The sequence below is a fragment of the Muntiacus reevesi genome, chromosome 2, assembly GCF_963930625.1.
Source record: "Muntiacus reevesi chromosome 2, mMunRee1.1, whole genome shotgun sequence".
Classification (NCBI taxonomy): domain Eukaryota; kingdom Metazoa; phylum Chordata; class Mammalia; order Artiodactyla; family Cervidae; genus Muntiacus; species Muntiacus reevesi.
The window spans coordinates 236192389-236212340 of record NC_089250.1 but is presented as its reverse complement, the minus strand read 5'-3'; the positions used below and the strand labels follow the sequence as shown (position 1 = coordinate 236212340).

The window sequence follows — 19952 nt, the reverse complement described above, 5'->3', positions numbered from 1 at the left end:
CCCTCCTCCAGGGTCCAATCACCCCCCTCCCCCCAGAGCAGCCCGCATCAGTGATCCAAATTTGCATTCCGGGCAGGGCCACGTTCCCTGGAGCTCGAAGCCTAATTACGGTTTCCCGCTGGCAAACTGGGTTCGGTGGAACCTTTCATTCCCCACTTCGGAAAAAAAAGTTGCAGTTTGCACCTTTTGTCCAGGGCGATGGACAGTTTATTGAGGCTTCTAACAAGTAATGAGTGGCTCTGATTATGTTAAAATCTCTTTTAATTAAATATTTTGCATTTTACAAAGGCGGCTGCAGTTTCTTTTACTTTTCAAATCTAAGAGTATAACCTGTTTCCTTTCTGTAATAATACTTTAGCTCATACCCAGAAAAAAATCAATAGGTGTAAAAAAATTAAATTAAACTTGTATTTTTAAACTATGAAACAGTTTTGGGGGAAACACAAATGTATATATTTATATTACAAAAAAAACATTAAATGCCTGTACAGGTGTCTTAATTTCATAATTTACTTCAAAGATATTGAATTATCAATTTAAATACAAAAATGCTACATTAAATATACAGAATAAGATTTAATACAAATCCTTTTTTAAATTTTTCTTTTCAGTTGGTTAAGACATTTCTGTGGGTGTGTGGAGATGTTTACATTTTTATATCATCCATCTCCATGTACTATAAACTCTTTAGTAGGAGGGGTAGTTTTGCTTTTCTCTCATGTTGATGGAAAAATAACTGCCAAGGCCATGTTTTCTTTTTTTAATAAATTAGGAAAGTCCGGGACCGACGCAGCCCGCGTTAAATGTCGGACATACCTTTCTTCAATTCATAGGGAGAGTCTTTGCACAGGTCTAGCTGGGACTGGCTCCGCAACATTTTCGGGTCTTTAGCCAAAGCGTCCGCTCGGTTCAACACGGTCTGGTTTAATCCATTGAAATGCGAGCCCGGACCCGTGGTGGGGCCTGGCCCCGGCCCCGGGTGGCCGTGAAGGTGTCCGAAGGAGCCATAGTTCGTGTAGCCAGGATAGAAGGGCGCCGTGTAGTAGAGAGGCCGGGACAGCACCGTCCCGCCTGGGAAGGGACACTGCGCCGAGGGCGAGCGCGATGGCGCCGGGGCTGGCGACGCGCGGCTGCCTCCTAGGGCTTGCCCGGCTACGGGCCCGGGGCACGGTGGGCACGGAGAGCCCTCGCTCCCGCCGCCCCCGTCCTTGACCTTGTCCGAGGATGTGGCGATCTCCGCCAGAGACCACAGTTTGGGCTTGGCGAGCACCGCCTGCGGCGGCGGCGGCGGCGGCGAGTGTATGACCGAGGGCCCTCCGGGACCGGGGGGCAGCTCTCCCGCGGCTGGGTGCGGGCCCGGAGCCGGCGCGCCGGAGGGGTAATGAGGGGCTGGGTCCTCGGCCAGCCGCGCTGCCGCGGGCCCGGCTGGGGAGGGCCCGCCGGCGCGGGGGGGCCCGGGCAGCGCGTCGAGGCGGCCCTCGGATGGCGGCTCCTTAAAATCCGAGTCGCTGAGGCTGCCCTCGGTCTCCTTGCCGGCAGGGGTGGGCGGCCCCTGCAGCCGTTCGCAGCCAGAAACCGCCTTTTGCTCTGCTCCTCCTGCGGGTGAAACCCAGGCGGTCAGAGGCGCGGAGGCCACAGGGCCCCACCCGCAAAGGCAAAAAGCCCTGTCCCCAACCTCCAGGCCTTGGGCGCCCCCTCTCCAGGCCCCTCTTGGGCTCCACACACCCTTTCCCGCGTCCACCAACCTGCTTCGGGGCCCTCGGGGTCGCCCTTGTCCTCGGGCTTCTGGGGCTCATCCTCGTCGTTCTTCTCCAGATCAATGTTCTCCTCCTCCTCCTCGTCCTCGCTGCGGTTCCGCGGCGTCCACGTCATCTTGTTCTCCTTCTTGAGGCGCCGGCGCGCGTTGGCGAACCAGGTGGACACCTGGGTGAGGGTCATCTTGGTGATGATGGCCAGCATGATCTTCTCGCCCTTGGTGGGGTAGGGGTTCTTGCGGTGCTCGTTGAGCCAGGCCTTGAGCGTAGCGGTGGCGTCTCGCGTGGCGTTCTTCCGGTACGCGGGGTCCCCGTACGGGTACGAGCCCAGGGGCGCCGCATACGGGTGGTACCCCAAGGAACCTGCCATGCCCGGTGTATGGTCGTAGGGAGAGCCCTGCAGGGAACGGGCAGAGAGAACGTGAGAGTGGGCCGAGGTCCCCAGTAGCCACCTGGGCGACCGAAGTACACTTCCCCTGCGCCCAGGGGTCTTCGGGCAGCGAGGCCCGCACTCAGGCTTCCCCTGGGGTAGGGCTGGAGGGCTCAGACCCTGGGGCAACCCCTCTTCCTCCTTAGAAGGAAGCGGAGTCCTTGGAGGCGCTTGGAGCAGTCCTGGCTTCCCCGGCACCTGGTAGGCCCCCCTCTGGCTGGGCACGTCTTCCCCCGCGTGAGCAGATCCGGCCACCGAGACCAGGCCCCTCTACCCAGAGAAAGGCCCGGGCAGCGGCGGCGACTCTGCTGTCTGCGCCCGAGTGGCTGCGCAGTAGAAACAAGGGTAGTGAGCAAAGGAAGTCAAGGAATTTTTTCCCCCACAGAGAAAGGCAAACGAAGAGCCAAGCCTTGTCCCTGCACTCCCACCCCTCCAAAAGTGTTACCCCAAACCGAAGCCACGGCGCTTTTCCAGAAAGTGCACCCGGCCGAAAAATCCCGGATGCACCGCAGCTCGCCCGACTTTTCAGAAATTTAATACCTCCAAATCGGATTGCGAAGATAGGATTACGGATTTGCAACATTTTGGAGGACTAATTAAAGGCGAGGCCAAACACATTTACACAGACCGAGCACGCTTCTGTTCAGATTTCGGATCTATTTCTTTTGAACTACTTTTCGCCAAATGGCCGAACCCCCCAAAATGAAATAGAGTAAAATGTGCAGGACGGCCTAGAGCTCACGTTTGAACCAAATGTTGCTCTTTGAAGCGACCTCTCCCCCCCAAAAAAACCCCTTCCGCCAAGTTAGCGATCCGAGCAGGACGCGGCTCTCCGCTCCGTGCAACTCCTGAGCCCGAGACCCGGGCGAAGCCGAGAGAGACAACCACCCAAGTTCGCAGGGGCCGCGAGGCTCGGCGGGACGGTCCGCGGGAAGCCGAGGCCCGTGTCCCCCGCAGCCCCCGCCCGCCCCGCGCGGCCCCAGCTGCTCTCGCCCGCCCAGGCTCCCGCTCGCTTACCACGTACGAGGAGAAGGCGGCGGCGGCTGCCGCCGCGGGGTCGGCGCCGTACTGGAGGTGCGAGTTGTAACCCGGCGAGGGCGCCGTGAAGGCGGTGGAGCCGGCGTAGGGCGAGAACGCGGAGCCCGACGACGAGCGGCCGAGCTCATCCGTGCGGGGCCCCGAGATGACGCTGGTGCTGTACGCCGGGCAGGAGTAGAGCGCCAGCGAGGCGGACGGCTGGTACAAGTAGCCCTGCGGGTAGGACATGGCCACACACGGGCATGGGGCGCTCCGCGCCGCGGCCGCCAACGAGCCGGGCGGCGCCCTGCGAGGGCGAGCGGGCGGGCACCTGGTCTCCGGCTGCCCCGGGCCGCCGCTCCTCGGGCCCCGGCTCCCAGGCTCCGGCCCGCGGCGCCTCCTCGCTGGCTTCCCGCGCGCCTCCGGCCGCGACCGAAGAGCCCCGCTCCTCTGCGCGCCTCGCTCGCCCCGGCAGGGTTTCCCCCCCTCCCTTGTTGCTTTCTCTTTTTCCCCCTCGCTCTTTGCACTGGGGGGCTCCGCTTTTGGCTTCGCAAAGGTCCTGCCAAGATGCTAAGTTGGAAATTGAGGATTCTGACGCCTTGTGCGCGCCTGAAGCTCCTCCTTCCCGGGGTGTAGTCGGTGGGAGGACTGGCAGGAGCCTCTGGGCGGCCGCAGCCAACCCGGCCGCCAGGCGCTCCTCGTCCTCTCCCTCTTCCTCCCCGGCTCCCTCTCCCGCTCGCTGGCGCTCCCCTCGCCCCTCCCTAGCGCCCGCCTCTCCTCCGCGGCCCTCCTCTCCCCCCTCCTCTTATTCCCCCCCTCCCCTCATCGGTCTCTCCCTCTCTCTCACTCAGACTCTCGAGCGCCGGCCCCAGGATGACAATCATATCCCAGGCGCGACGATCTCTTCCAACTTTCCTCCCCTGCTAAGTCGGGGAGGCGGAGCGGCGGTTCCGACACAAGCGGGTCCTGATGGCCGGTCCGCCGTTCCGAAGCACAAAGGGAACGAGGCAGCGGACCGCGCGCCAGCGAACGCTCTGCTTTTTCTACGCCACAGTAAATCGCGGAGTTAGCGGATTTCTTGTTTGCGAGGAGGCTGGGCTCCAAAGCGGATCGCCGTCCACCCTCCCCTGGCTTCTCCCCCTAGTTAAAGGACCATCGAGAGAGCCGGAGACCAGGAATGAAGGCCCCTGAATGAAGGGAGAGCCGGATGGATGCCAGCGTTCAGGGCGCTGGGAGGCCGGGGTGACTGTCCTTCTCCGCCAGCAGCAGCAGGTGGGCGAGAAACAGGCCTTGGACATCTGCACGTCTCGGGTTCAGCCTCCCTTCCACCAACTCCCCGCCAGACGGCGAGGGAGGAGACACTGGGGACCCAGTACCACGGGGGGAGCCTTTTCTCTAGAGAGGTGGTGGGCAAGAGCTGCCAGACGGCGGAGAAGCAGCTACACCGGAGTAGGTCTCTGGACTCCATTACGCCCTCTCCCGCAGTGGCTCGCTGCCCCTTTCTTGGGACTTTGCATCACCGGCAGCTCTCCCCTCCAGGCCGACGATGACGGCGGTGGAGAGTGCGGGTCCTCTTCCCGTTCGCACGCACTCTCACTCGCACCCGCCCACGCTCCACCGCTAGCAGTCGGCGGAGGAGTAACCAACCCAACCACTGTTTGTTCAGCGAGGCGCTGGCAAGGCAAACACAACTGAGTCACAGGCCGAGCCCTTGCCCACGAAGGCCACACGGAGTACAAAACAGACCTTTTGCCTGTCTCTACACCCAGCGCCGCCGCAAGCCACAGAAGCACTCGAACTCTGGGACAGACAGGGGCGCTGGTGAACCAGGACAGGGGCTGGCACAGTGTTGGGCACTTCAGTAGATCAGAGACTTTGTGGCTTCTATAATGCAGTCACACGGAAGCCGAAGTATGCCTAGACACAAAGTTTCCCTCAATGACTCTGACAGTCGAGATACACTTTTATTTCCTAAGTTCTAGCAGGGTCTGGCACACAAGCCCGCTCTCCACACCCGCACTCTCTGCAGCGCGACTTCACGCACGCGCGCAGACTCCTCCCCCCATCACTTCTCCCAGGCTCCGCCCCTCAGGCGGATATTCTCCTACAACTTCTGAAATCGCCCGGCCCCATCCCTCCCTGCCTTCACCTCTAATTGGACGCTGGCCTCTATAGGCTCCGCCCCTCGGCGACGTGAGCCCGCTTCCCTCAGAGTCTAGGCGCCGAGGGGGCGGGGTGGGGCGGGGCGTCGTCGCCCTATTGTCATGGAGACGGGAAGCCGGCGGTGGCGGTGGCGGGCACAGCCCAGCTGAGGTGGCAGCGAATCGGCCGCGACTGAGGCGAGGCCGAGCAGCCCCGAGCGCGCGGAGCCGGCCGCTGGCGGCCTCTCAGGCAGCCAAGGGGGCAATGTCCTCCGGGGCTCGGGCTAGGCCGGGGTGATCGCGGGGAGTGCCCAGGAGCGTCCCCGCCCTGCTCGCGTCGCTCCGGCTCTGGCGGCCCTTCAGCTCCACAGCGCCCGCCCCCTGCTCCGCCCGCCGCCGCCGCCGCCGCCGCCGCAGCCCCTCGCGCTAACGGTCGGTAGCGGCCCGCGCGCGCCGCCCGCCGGGGGCTCGCGCCAGCCACGAGGGAGCGTCCGCGGCTCACGCTCCCGCGCCGCGGAGGAGAGGTGAGCCCGGTGTCCACCCTGCCACCGCGTACCCTCCGCGTCTCGGCCGGGCTTCCTGCCTCTCGAGCCGCGTCCACGTCCGCCCGTGGACGGGATGGACGCGGTGGTGCCCTGCGCCCCTCCGGGCTCTCGGTAGGCATGGGCCGCGTGAACGTTGGGCGGGATTCTCGTGGTGTGACGGTCCCCCCAGCGGGCGGGCGTGGGCGTGGTCCCCTCCATCCACGCGCGGCAGCTTCACCCTCTCGGCTCTGGTCCAGGATGCTGATCTTGGAAATGGAGCCCTGGAGGTTTGTGCCACCGAGAATCTGAGTCTGTCAACACAGACATCCTCATTACATCATCCTGCCACTCTGGGCAACCCCCACTACCCCCCCCAAAACACACACACACACACACACACACACACACACACACACACACACACACACACACACACACACACACACACACACACACACACACCATATTTACAACTCCTTCTCGCGCCTTCACCCCCCGGTTTTCTAATACTGTCTTCTTTTTGGTGTCAAGGACTTGGAGAGAATCCTGAAAGATATTGAAGCATTTAGAATTTATGGTTCTGTTGCTGTGGTTGTCACCTCCGCTCTGCGTCAAATTTGAGACTCATTTCTTAAGGATGTCTCTATTTTCTGCTTTATTTGCACATTGATAGCTCTGCTGCTTGGCTGGCCACCGCCGCCCGGCGTCTGAGATAGACTCGTGTTAATATGCGAGAGGGAAGAGCTGATTATTAGCAGGCAGGCGGGTAGCATCTGGCGTGTTTTCTCCGTTTTCATGTGAAAGCTTTCCGTTTTTGCTGGTAAACCCGAGGTTTTAACTTTTAGCCTTGGATGCGTTCCTTTCTCTCCCCTCCCTCTTTTTCCCCCTTTATTCATCAGCTTTCCAGTTTGGGAGCCTGCTTACTTTTAGCAGTAGTTTAACTCATCTCCTGTCACTGAAGCTTTCTCCCCCCGGCAGGCAGGAACTAACTCCCTCTGGTTCCAGGTTACTAAGACGACTCTTTTTCTTTTCCGCTTACAAGTGCATTTGTATCTTTCTGAACATTTGCACTTAGGTTAGGGCTAGGCATGCCTTGATCTTAATGAAAGACTTTAAAACATTCTAATTTTAAAACTTCCTAAGGGTTTATTGGCTTGTCATGTCTGCACGGATCCTGTTACGCATTACTCTTAAAATTTAGAGCTTTAAAATAACAACACAATTGTATTGCTAAGACATGGTGTGGAGCTTGCTCTTAGAGTTTTGGCTGTACAGTTGTCATTGTTTAAATCAAGTGCAAAAGAGGTTATTCCTGTTTATTTAGTGTAATAACTTTTTACAGTAAAAACTTTAAAGACTTATAAAAGTAGATCTGCTGTATTTTAAAGATCTCATCATTCTTGTGGGAGAGACACAACACTGAGGCTAGGAAAGGCAACAGATTGCTTCTGTCATATCGCTTTGCTGTTTTGGAGTGTACTTAAAGGATTATGATTGATAAGGCTGTCTTGCCAGAGAATGTTGACACAGGTGTGCATCGTTATCTTAATTAAGATCCTGAGAAAATGTTGTCTATAAAATGGTGACATAAGAAGGGCGGCATATTTTTGTACAGTTTTGCTTCTGGAGAATTTAATTGCACTAGAAATCTGTCTTTGAGTTCCAGATTTTGGGAGCACTTTGGCAGTAGAAGTTTGAGAGAAATGATAAGTGTTCTGGCATGTATTGATACTACTTGTGGCTTTTTTGGCAATGCCTCTGTCTGCTTTCTTTGTGCTCCATCTTTGTGGAATAATGGTTTCTGATTTAGAAAGGAAAGCATGAATAACCTAGTATGTTATTAACAAACGTTTATTAGTATTCAGAAAAAACTATGTAGAGGAAGACATGTTTAATGTGCAGAAACAGGAATGTAATGAAAAAGTAAATATATAAGAAATTTATGTCCCTTCATTTTTTTAAAAAAGTCTCTTAGGATGTTTTCATGATCTAAAACATTTTCTTTTTTCTTCTCAAGTACTTAGCTACATTGTTTATGGAATGCCTTGTTTTTATTTCCAGACACAGAAGAAAACTGTTTTATTTCTTCCAAAATGTGTTTCTGTAAATTTGAATTGATGAGCAAGTGAAGACAGTGCATTTAGACTCTTATTAGTTTAAGGATCTGAATCATAACCTGGATGACCACTAAAATAATATTACTGTCCTTTACTTCAAATCTCTGAATGCCAAAACAATAGCAAGACGTATGCTGTTGATTATATTACCCCTTGGCTTACCCAGCACCTAATACCCTTCAACATAAGTATTGCATTAAGATCCCCACCCCCCTTTGTAGCTCATGATTTCCTGGAAGCTGGCTGTCCATCAGTGTGTATGTAAGATGTGTGAGTGTTTTTCTTTAATATTAAAACTCATTGTAGAAAAAGGAAATGAAAGTGGAGGAGGCCATAGGCGTTATGATCGGAGAGGCCAGGTATGGAGTCATAGCTTACTCGTGACTCCAGGAATAATTAGCTGCCTGGCATTATATAGGAAACTAAAATCAAAGAATGATTTATTTAGACTTGTTTGCTGAAACGAAAACAGGAGCATTACTTTTGAGATAATTCCTTTAGTTATCCCCCAACTCCCCCCATCAAAATTTTTTTTCTGGCAGCCAGTATCAGCATCCCAGTGTTATTATCCATCTATTATTTTCAAGTATGATATGCTATGTTAAAAGAGATGAAATTGGAATATGAGCTAATTGCCTGTCATCTGGTTTAATAAATAATACCAAGTAATAATTAATGTATTAATATGTAATTATATATTTTTACAGTATAGAAATCTTGGGGAAATTTTCAGTGTTTTTCAGTTGATAATGTGCAAGTAAATGAGATCATATGATCCTGAGTGAATTAAACATGTTTTTTAAAACAGATTATGAAAACAGTATCGTATTTTGGAATAACGTTTCACTCTGAGATAGCAGAGCTTGTTTTGTGTGGTAGTACCTCAATATCTTTACATATTTCCCTTCAGTGTCTACATTGTGTTGACTCCTGTAGTTTTAACTTCTTTTTGGTATAAATGTTAGCTGTTTTTATAGAGAATAATTGTCCTTAATAGAATAGCAGCTGATACAACTCTGAAAAGATGTAAAACCTTGGAATTATTATTATTTTTGTTTGGTAATGACTCTGGTTTGCTTTCATAGCACTACTCTGGCGTGTGGTACTCATGACTTAACTTCTGCATAAATGTGTAGTATTTTTATAGCTGAAGTATACCTAAGTACCAATTTAGCTTGGTAAATTAACTTAGATGCTTCAAAATTGAAAACCAGTATATACAAATGTAGTTAAAATTTAAATCTTTATTAGTGAGGATGCACTTAACATTTGTTCAGGAAAAGAGAATGTAATTTTCTCCTGCAGTTATCTTTTATGTAATCCATTTTTCTAGCCTTTTCTCAGGTTAATGATATTCCACACCTTGATACAGTCTTTACTTGTTTATTTGCAGTAATATAAAGTGATACCTTGGAGAAAATTAGATTAGATATTCATATCTAATATCTCAGAAGTATTTAACCAGACTTCTATATTTCCTTAAACAGAATCATTTTTATTTTCTGTGCAGGTTATGAGTATGATGCTTCCATAATACGTTTGGATGTTTTCAGCTAAGTTCACATCTGAACTATGGGGTTCCTCCAAGTGTTGACTGAAATTTGTCCTTGAGCATCCCCTCGCTCATCTGTAAGTGAGTGTCTGCACAGTTGTGCTTGTATATTTGGGAGTAAACCCAAAATAGCATCAGTGTTTGTTTTACCAAAGTATTTATATTGGTAATAGGGACGGTCTCAGTACAGAATGGAAAGAAGGTCACTTGAGGTCTTTGTTACAATTTTACCAATGTATTAATAAGTAGGAGCATTTTGCTTCATGGAAACATACTGAATGATTTATTTTTTAATGGTATCTTTGGATAGTGAAATTTATGAACTCAGTGCTTTTCATAAAAATCAAGACTAAGGTTATGATGTGTTATAAAGATAGAATTATTATTTGAAGGAAATATTTATATCAAATTCAGCTTTTTATTATTTTCATTACCCCAATTCTTTTTAGAATAAATATAATGGGGTATCAGCTCTAGTCATAGGTACTAAACTCTCTAAATGACAAAGGACATACAGGTGTGCACAAAACTTGTCCCTTCTCATCAGAATAGGGGCTGCTGAACACAAGCAGATGAGAAAAGCTATAAGAAAAAAGATTGTGCAGAATATTTGTGTTGTCTAGTGGGGAGAGCAAAATACTGGATTCAGCGATTGAGAATATTTTCTTAAGTAAAAAAGATGGTTAGAGGACCAAAAAAAAAAGCTAATTCTACAGAAGGCAACTCGAGTACAGTCTGCTATAGAATCAGTGCTTCTCTGTGAATACTTTCAAAGTCATTAAAGTGATTCTCAATATTAAGTGAAGTAATATCTAATTGTTTTTAAATTGCACCTTTGTGTTCTTCTATAACTGATTGAGCCTTATAGGTTTTCATTTATGACCAAGAACTGAAGTATTATAGTGACTTAGAAAACACAGTTACAAAGCAATGTTATACAGTGAACAATCTGATTCCTCTTTGTTTGTCTTTAAGCTTAGTTTTTGGTTTTGTTTTTGTTTTTGTTTTTTTAACCACTTATAAACTTGTTGAATTTAAAAGACAGAGGATTAGATTTTTTTTTCCTTCCTAAGAATGAATATAGGAAAATCTAAACATATAGGCAAATTGGTTGGATTTTATATCTGTTATTCAACAAAATTTATTAAGATTCATATTTATTACTTATATATTAATGGCATTTAAATATATTAAAACTAATTCTCATTTTATATAAAATAGGTGTGTGAAAGGGAGTTCCCTACTTTTGAAAAGATGAAGAAAGCATGTCCTTTCCAACAATAATAGATTATGGTTGATTAATTGAGAAGGTTATACTAAATGTTCTCTGGTGGAAATGGTTCAGGTATGCTTTTTGAGAAATATATCATTCAGGAATAAAATCAATTGAAGTATAGGCAATTAAATTGTAATTCAATGAAGGAAGGAAGTGGTAGGAAAGATGAAGCTAACTCTTGCTGTTTTTCTCTTTAAGAATCTACAGTCCATAATGGAGCCACTGTACTGGCTTTTGGAAGGAGGAGATTCTGAAGATAGGGAGGTAATATTATCTCTTTTAAGAAAATACTTTTCTCTGTAATCCTGTGCCTTTATTACATATAAGAACTTTATCTAGGAGGCAGCAGTTTCTTTAAATTTGGGGTATGGAAACAATCTGATTTTTCTCTGCTGAGTTTTTGAGCTGCTGTGTTGGGAGGGCTGAGAAATCTCAGCTAGGCCTACTCAGCACCCTTAAAATAGCTTCTTTCTGAGAATTAGCGCTGTGATGGTGGCCTACCCATCCCAGTAGGTGTCATTTTAGTGTGTGGTTGATGTGCACGCATTGAGCAGTTGCTTAGCTGTCCTCATTGACCTCCCTGGCTTTGTTACCCTCTCTGGGGGCACAGGCTGTCTGCGGGGCAGTTTACTGTCAGCCACCACCCAGCTCAGAGCGGGAGACTCGCTGGTTGACAACTGGCTCCAGAGCTCTGCCAAGGCGCTCTCCAGGCCCAGCCGGGCCGTGCAGTGCGTGGGAGGCCGGGCACTCCGCCGCTCGGGTCCCTTCCCTAGCTGACAGCTTTAGGTCCTTCCCATTTTCTGTGTAATCCTGGGCTGTGGGTAATACTTTCCCTTTCCTCTCGCTAGGTTGGCTTGCTGCTTTCTGCAGCTGTTGCAGGGATTCCCATGGAATGGAGGACTCTGTTTTATTCTGGATGAGATCTCTGAGCATTTCTCCGCATGCTTGTTCAGTGTCAAAAACCTAATGTTGGTGTCCAAGAGTGAATCTACGATTCTTGAACAACAAAAATCAAAAATTAGAAAATTTGTATCAAAAAGAAAAGCTTCCATCTTTTCAGGCTCTGCTGCTGCCTTGACTGTGCAAGTTAAATTAAAAACAGAGTCAAATCCTTTTATAAAATATCAGTCTATCATTCAATCATTCTATTTCGAAGAATGTTTATAAAGGCTTAAATTGTGTTATGGTGTTTATGTAATTTTTTTTTCCTTTCTAAGAAAAATGATATACTTTTCTAGTTAAAAACATCTACTCTCCAAACTATATAGAAGGATGTTAATGGAATAATGAAGGACTTTATGATGTCTAATTATATAATTGGGAAATGGGTAAGCAACAGTAGTAGTAGCTAAAATCAGTTTCTTCTATTAAACAGCTAGTATAGAGTTAAAAACAAAAAACTTCAAGAAGAAGACTCTGTAATCTTTAAATCAAATGACACTTTTGGTTAACATAATAGGAAGAAGAAGCATACCAATCTCAGATTCTTTTATTCTGGCCTAGGTAGAGGTTGGAAGCAGCTGAAGAGTTGTTAACATGTGGCCTGGAAAAAAATTATCTAAAAGTGATTACTTGGAAGGCAGTTTACATTTGCAGAAGAATTCAATATTATGACCTTGACCAACTTTTACACTTCATATTACTTGGGTTATTACTCCAGCTTTTAAAATATCAATCTATGGTATAGCTTGTGTATGGAATACAAGGGTATTTTTGAATTGACTAAGTCTTGCTCGTCATTGTAAATTGTGCTTCAGTATTACAAAGTTGAAATGTAATATTTATTAATAGAAGGAAAATATAAAATTTAATATCAGGGGAACTGAGACCTTTAAACCTATTTTAAAAGTATAATCTTGACATCTATGACACTATTTTTTTGTCTTTGAAATATAGATAGAATAATGGATTATTCTAAAATTCAAATGTTTTATTTATTAATTCCAAATTTTGTTCTCTATAATGGACTTTTAAAATAAAAGGAATACGTGCTTTAGTCGTGGACTAATTTATTAAGCATTAGTACACAGAAAATCAGCCTTGATTAATTTAAAACTGTGAAAGGGGGCAGGTAAAACTGTTTTCAGCTGAAATTTCTTAATGCAGCAACCATTTAAATTAAATGTTTGTTAACATAATAGTGATGGCATTTTCTCCTCCTCCTCCTTGTGGTTTTGTCCAACTAGATGTTACAGTGGCAGTTGCGCTGACTGTTAAGTGTTTAAATGATGACACCATTATGTGAAGTGATTTTGAAATGAGAGATTCCAGCCAAGAATTACATCTGCTCCCATCTCCTTCAAATCATACTCTCTGGCAGTACAGATTATGATTGATTTGTTTGTGACAGATTGCAGGAAACAGTCATTGATTTTTCAATATTTTACCTTAAAATTATTTACAGTTGTAACCATGGGGAGGTATTTCCATGGGCTGTCAGCCCCTGAAAGACTAGGATAATATTCCCTGCTCTCTGACAAGACAAATTACCTGTAATGAGTGCAGTAGCTGAAGGGTATACTTTTATTTTAAAATATGTCAATAACCCCAGTGACTAAACGAATATTGATTTAGCATAATGAAGCCTGAGTAATGTGAAAATGAGCTTTTTCAAGGAGCATGGTAAAGACTTTCTTTTTAGCTGGTTGTAAGAAGCTTTTCATTCTTTTCAACTAGTGGAGATAAGGAGTTTTATATGCAAACCATCAGAATGATAGTGTTATTTGTGATAACCAGGGTCCAAATATTCTGCCCTTGCTTTTATCGATTCTTTTTCAAATCTTATTTGGAGTCTTACTTTTAGTCATAGAATAGACACTGGTTTACTTGCTGTTACCTTTAGCCAACTTAATATATTTACCATTTCAGCATCTTTTGCATTAGAACCTCTGGTATTGAATATTAACATATAAGTCTATATCCAGTCATTTGTAGATGACATAATAATTATGTTAAGACATTTCAAATGGGTCTATTGTAGTATTTAATGTGCTGTATTTTATGGTAGAATAATTCCCAGTCCCTGGACATCAGATTGCTTTCACTGGGAATGAAGATTAATTTACTTAAGTCCTGATATTTTAGGCAGCAGTGCATGCTTCCATTTTGGTTAGACTTTCCCCTTTTTTCCAAATGTAATTCTCAACTTTTTAATGGATTAAGGCCCTAAAATATAAGGCCCTTCAAACAAGAATGATAGTAAAGTAGTATATAGCTTTGTTTTATAGTTCATTGAAGAGCCTAAAGATCTTATGCCTAAACTGGTATAACCTAACATATTTTATGATAACTAATAGTAATGAAATTTTATTGAAAGCAATAGGTAAAGTCCCTTTAGAAATTAATGAGTTTTGATTTAAAGAAAATTCAGATGACTCTTTGTGAGTGCTAGTTCTTTTGCAGCACTGCTTCGGAAATGTTGCAATAAAATGAAAAATACAAACAGGTCTTTTAATGGAAAATAGGATAGACTCTAGAACAAAAATTATCATTTTGTTTTTTTTTTTCCCCAGGAATTTGCCTGAGGGTGTGAGACAGATGATTTCTGTTACTCGTCCTAGTTGTGTCCTGCAATAAACTGGATACTTTATAAAAAAAATACTGGTCCCATGGTTTCAAATGCTATAAGATTTTAGTTCTCCATTATCCTCTCCTCCAAATTCTTTCCCTTTTTCTATAAAGGACCTTTGAAAATAGAAATATAAAGGTTGCACCATCGTCATATGTGAAACTGACAGCCCAAATTCTTCAATCATTAATTTGGTTTATAGTTTTCTAAGTTGATCTCATATCCTAAGAACTTACCTATGGATAAGACTTATCTACAGAGTATACCCTCCAGAAAAAAATAAATATAGATCTTTCTCCTCAGTAATTTAAAAAAATAAAGCATATTTTCTTGAGACAAATCTGTGTTAAGGAAAACATCTATGTTATTGTTTAGTTTATTCTGGAGTAAAATAATAAATATATATGGTAAGCACCTCCTGACCCTATCATGTAGTTTAAACCTGGCTATTCATTTTATAATACATGTGCAGAACTATTTATGTGAGTGAAATTTAATAGGTACATAGATAAAACAAAGCTTTTTCTGGGGAAATTATTCTCTTTTGGATACTCTGCCCTTTTCCATTTCTTTTCTCCCCTTGAAAAAAAACTATCCTGCCCTTGTTCTCCTTTAGGGAAAAACTATTTAGATAAAGTGTTTTTAAATCATGCAAGTCATTGCCTGGGGTTGGTTAAAACATTTATTTTTTTCGAAAAGGAGAAAATGCCCCGTTTGAAAAACCTTTCTTGCATTTGTATCTATTAAGATAAACAGTTTACTTTGATACGGTACATACCAATCTACTTAGTTAATTTTTTTCCAGAATTCATTTTACTCTGTTTGGTCTGACCTTCTATGATAACTTAATATAGGAACAAATTAGCATATAATTCTATTTTCCATGTGACCTCAACCAGTTGCAGAATTGTACCACCACTTTTGAGGGGGGCAATTTGATATTTTATGTAGACTCTAGCATTAAGCATTTGCAAATGTTCACTGCATCCTGGTTCATGTGTTATCAAAAATGTTTAAAAGTAAGCAGTTAGAGGAAATCCTCACCCCTATTACTAAGGTATTACAATGCCTCCAAAAGGTAGCATTTTTAATTAGTGCACATGATTGATTAGTGATTTGTCTTCTCCCAAGCATAAAGCAGCTAGGCAAAATTAAGTGAGGTTGGTGAAGTATAAGAAGATATTAGGGGTTGATGGTAACAGTGATCATGACAACTAAATAGATCTTTTTTTCCCCCCTTTTAGATTCAGCAATCAGTCTTTGAAATTTCCTGTGGTCTATTCAATCTAGATGCAAAAGACATGGAAAAATCATGTGCTCAAGTGGTTTAAATATGTTTTGGATATTCTTACTTATAGATTACAGGATTTTTCCAATTAAAGTCCACAGTTGTCATGCAGAAGGAGGTTATGCCCTTCTTGATCACCAATTTTATTTGAAATGCTTAGTGTTATAGTATGCTACTGAATGCTGTTTTAATCAAAGTATAGAAAAAATAAAATCAATTTTATATGTTGACTTTTTTTCTAAAATGACTTTATTGGACTGAATGAATGTTTATACGTGAAAAAGAGGGTTCCCCCCTGAGAAAAATCACTTTCTCCATTATAGCAATTCTTCTGGCAATCTGATATCATTAGAATAGATTTAAAATTTAATGCGACCCTATTATATTTATGGAAGAAGAAAGACTTAAAAGGTATCCATATATATAATTTTAATTCTCTATAATAGTCCCTCTGGAATGGAACATTTTCTTTTCAAAAAATCTGTTAGCTCAACTCAGGTATGAGGGAAAAATCATCTCAACTGACAGAGCATTTGTTACGTGTTTGAATGTTTGGTTTATATAAAGAAGGTTGACATCCAGTCTTCCACAGAGTTCTTGTATTTGGGCAGACTGAATAATGAGGGGTTGCCTTGTCATTGGGAAATTCCTTGTTGTGGCCTTTGTGGCGGCTGAAGGCAAACGGAAGTGTTCCTCTGTGGCAGGCAGGCCTCTGGCTTGTGTGGTGTGAACACAGTCAAGGGGTATGTCTGACCAGAGGTAGCCCTTAGTGAGGGGACTGGAGAGATGCACTGATGCTGATGACACCTGACGAAGTCCTGGTGAGTGACTGTTCTGTACATGACCTAGTTTGTACTTTATCCACTTCTATAGTTTTCACAAAGTGCTATGAAAAATTCTTAAGCTCAGATCTCCGTACAGCAAAGTGAGTTTTTTAGGCTAGAATATTTTTTATTTTTAATTAAACTTTATATTTTGAGATAATTACAGATTTCACATGCAGTTTTACTAAATAATGGAGAGGTCCTCTGTACCTTTAGTTAGTAAGTTTCCCCTCTGTAGGGAAAGCATCACAACCTGGACATTGGCGTCATTACAGCCCAGGTACAGAACTTCCATCATCAGAACTTCCTCACTCTGCCCTTTTATAATCATACATGCTTCTCTCCTGGTCCTCTTCCTTAATCTTAGCAATCACTAGGCTGTTCTCCTCTCCTATAATCTTTCTTTTCTTTTCAAGGATGTTCTATAAATGGAATCATATAGTATATAACCTCTTGTGATTGACTTTTCTTACTCAGCACAATTTTCTGGAGATTCAACTTGCATGTATCAATGTTCTGTTCTTTTTATGGTTGGGTAATATCTGATGGTATGGTTGCCCCAGAGTTTGTTTAACCATTGTACCAGTTGAGACTTCAGTGTTGTTTCTGGTTTTTCACTATTATGAATAAAACTGCTGTAAACATGCATGTACAGATTTTTATGTGAACATAAGTTTTCATTTTCCTGGGATAAATGCCCAGGAGTGTGATTGTGGGTCATATGATAATTACATAGAGTCTTTTTAAGACTAGAATTGATTTTGTGTGTATGGAAGGGGAGACAAAGAGAACATCTACATTTTTGTGGTATTTTTGCTTTAACTGGATTTGTCTATGATTTCAAAACATACAGACTATTTTAAATAACTTGTAGCTAGATATTAAAAAAAACCCAAAAACCATTTTTCCACAAACTAGATTTTCTTCTTATTTCTAGAGAAATACTTTGGAGAAAAGACTGACTTTTGGGGGCGGGAGAAGCAATTTCTGTGTAAAGGAATAAAGGCAGACATACACTATAGAACAGGGCTGCAAAGCTGACAGGTTACTTGGGGAAGATTTCCAAGTGTTAATAGGGGACTTAACATTCAAGGGTATATTGTAATAGTTTTTCAATTTGTAGACTTTAACTTTTGTCACTACCGTGTTGCCTGCAGATTTTATTTGTAGAATAAATTCATTATCTTTTGCAATTTGTGTTCAGCTGTGTTGCATTTCATGCCCATCTAATTCAACTATATGCATGTAGGAAGACAAAGAAGGAAATGAAAAACTAAAAGTATCTTTTCTAGTGCAGGCATGCTCAGCTGTGTCCGACTCTTTTGCAACCCTGTGGACTATAGCCTGCCAGGCTCCTTGGTCTGTGGGATTTTCCAGACAAGAATACTGGAGTGAGTTGCCATTTCCTTTTCCAGGGGATCTTCCTGACCCAGGGATCAAACCTGTGTCTTCTGAGTCTCCTGCATTGGCAGGTGGATATTTTACCACTAAGCCACCTGGGAAACCCATCTTTTCTAGTACCTGGCCCCTAAAATGCAGCTACTTTATATGATGCTTAGTGGAAGAATGGCTTTGTTTCCAACTCTGGTAGAAATTATGCTGGTATACTTACTGAGATGTAATGAAGCATATACAAAACCATCTATGTTATATTTTGGGAGAAACCCTCTGAAAGAATTTTCAAGGATAATTTTATTTTGATTTTCTACCATATATTGCCTTTAGCACTCTTACTGAAGATGTAGCTCCATTTCTTTTTAGAAAACTTTGGGTGTCATTAAGGGGTTACAATAATCCTTCTAACAAAAGTCAATGTTATAAATCTTTAATTTTTTCGAGTGAGGCCTTAGGGACCTCACCTTAGGCCAAGCAGACTCCAATCTTGCAGTGATTCTAAATATAACTTCATTTTTAACCCATTATGGCCATGACCACAGTGATATAAATTACATAAGACAATAAAATAGCCCTTGCCCTTGAAAATGACCTGGACAAAAGATATTGTGGACACATGGAATCTATAAATACCAGTGGTCACTCGTCATGAACCAGCAAGGGAAGCATCTCTGTCTAGCACTTCTAGGCACTGGGACCCCTAATGATAAAGAACAGCAACACAGACCCTGAGCCCTTGGAGTGGCTCTCATGATTCTTAGATTAGCGGATGGGGACAGGGGAGAAGTAGAAAGAAACGGAGATAGAGAGCAGCATGATTATGTGTTATTAGAAATCCAGAACCTTCAGAATTTAGGAAAGAGACTAGGAAAGCTGAAGCTGCTGGAACAGGCCTCACAGAAAATGGTGGGCTTCAACTGGGATGGAGCATATACATGACATGGGGAAAAAAAGACATTAGGAAGAGAAAGAAACGAACTGCAGTGCATTTCATTGAAAGTGGGGTGCAGTCTGGTCTGGCTAGAATTCCCTGCGACATTAAAATGGTTTGTGACTGCCCCAAAGTATACTTAATAGCTTCCTATGTTTTAGGAACTCACCAGAAATGTGGCAGGCTTTCTTTAAGAGTAATATTTGAATTATGTGCATTTGAGAGAAAAAACAAATGGATACTCTTCCTCCTAAAACCAGGGCTTGGAAGTATGTTTTTGTTATGAAGCTCAGTTTGTGAAAACCAAAATATTTTCTTCCCTTTATATTTGATAAGGGATAAAATATTTTGTACCTTTCTAGTGTCTTAAATGCATAACCTATAAGACTATATAATACTTTGAACTGTTTTATTTATTTTAGGTTTAAAATAAAAGAACTTTAAAACTGCAAGATCACATGTAGATAAAAGTTACATAAAGAACATGTTGGTAAGATGGTAATAGAGCTGATGGCTTTACTAAGAAACTCTTTTGGGCACCCTAAGAAAATACAAGTATTTCTCTGCATTTTTTTCAAGCATTCAAGGTAGGAAGAGAGCTGAGAGTCTTTTCTAAATATGCATCCAATTTTAGGAGGCTAAACCAGGACTCTCTAATATGACTGAGGCCCTTTATGTCAGGAACTTGGAAAAAGGAAGCCACCTAAGGGACCATTAGAGTTCTTTAAGTTTATATAAATCATAGATTTGATCAAAGTGGTTATAAAAGACATCCAAATTAAGACACTCAGGGCTTTACATGTAATAATATAAATTCCAGTACCCTCAACTGTATACCATTGCCAACGAGGAGACCAAGATGAATTGGGTCTTATGAAAGTGCTATATGAGGTGGGCGACTTAAAAGTTCCAAATATACATAATGACCCAGCATTGTGGAATCATCTTGTAATACTGTTTATCTAGCAGTTTAAGAAAAAAAAAAAAGAAGAAGAGAAACAGAAAATGGTGCTATTTTAGATAGTTTAAAATTTTTTTTTACAAATACTGCAAATCATAGGTTGGTTACCACTAGACTTCCTGACTCTGCTGTGATTGCTATATTCTCTCTATATTCTTTTAAAATACCGAGCAC

General features: G+C 43.8%; 1 protein-coding gene and 1 long non-coding RNA gene across 4 annotated transcripts; one reads left to right on the top strand and one right to left on the bottom strand.

Moving 5' to 3' along the window:
* Positions 1-243: 243 nt before the first annotated feature.
* IRX5 (iroquois homeobox 5) lies at positions 244-3927 on the bottom strand. Its single transcript, XM_065925353.1, has 3 exons — positions 3202-3927; positions 1746-2151; positions 244-1596 (listed from the first exon to the last, which is right to left on the bottom strand). The coding sequence occupies exons 1-3, from the start codon at positions 3448-3450 to the stop codon at positions 800-802; spliced, it is 1452 nt and encodes a 483-aa protein (XP_065781425.1). The 5' UTR covers positions 3451-3927; the 3' UTR covers positions 244-799.
* Positions 3928-5329: 1402 nt separating this feature from the next.
* Positions 5330-17135, top strand: LOC136160985 (uncharacterized). Of its 3 annotated transcripts, none has more exons than XR_010661673.1 (4): positions 5330-5998; positions 9494-9612; positions 11010-11075; positions 11660-17135. It is a non-coding gene; the product is annotated as an uncharacterized lncRNA (long non-coding RNA). The 3 variants fall into 3 exon arrangements; XR_010661674.1 differs by having other exon boundaries at positions 5331-5866; XR_010661675.1 differs by lacking the exon at positions 5330-5998 and adding an exon at positions 6085-6153.
* The last annotated feature ends 2817 nt before the right edge of the window (positions 17136-19952 follow it).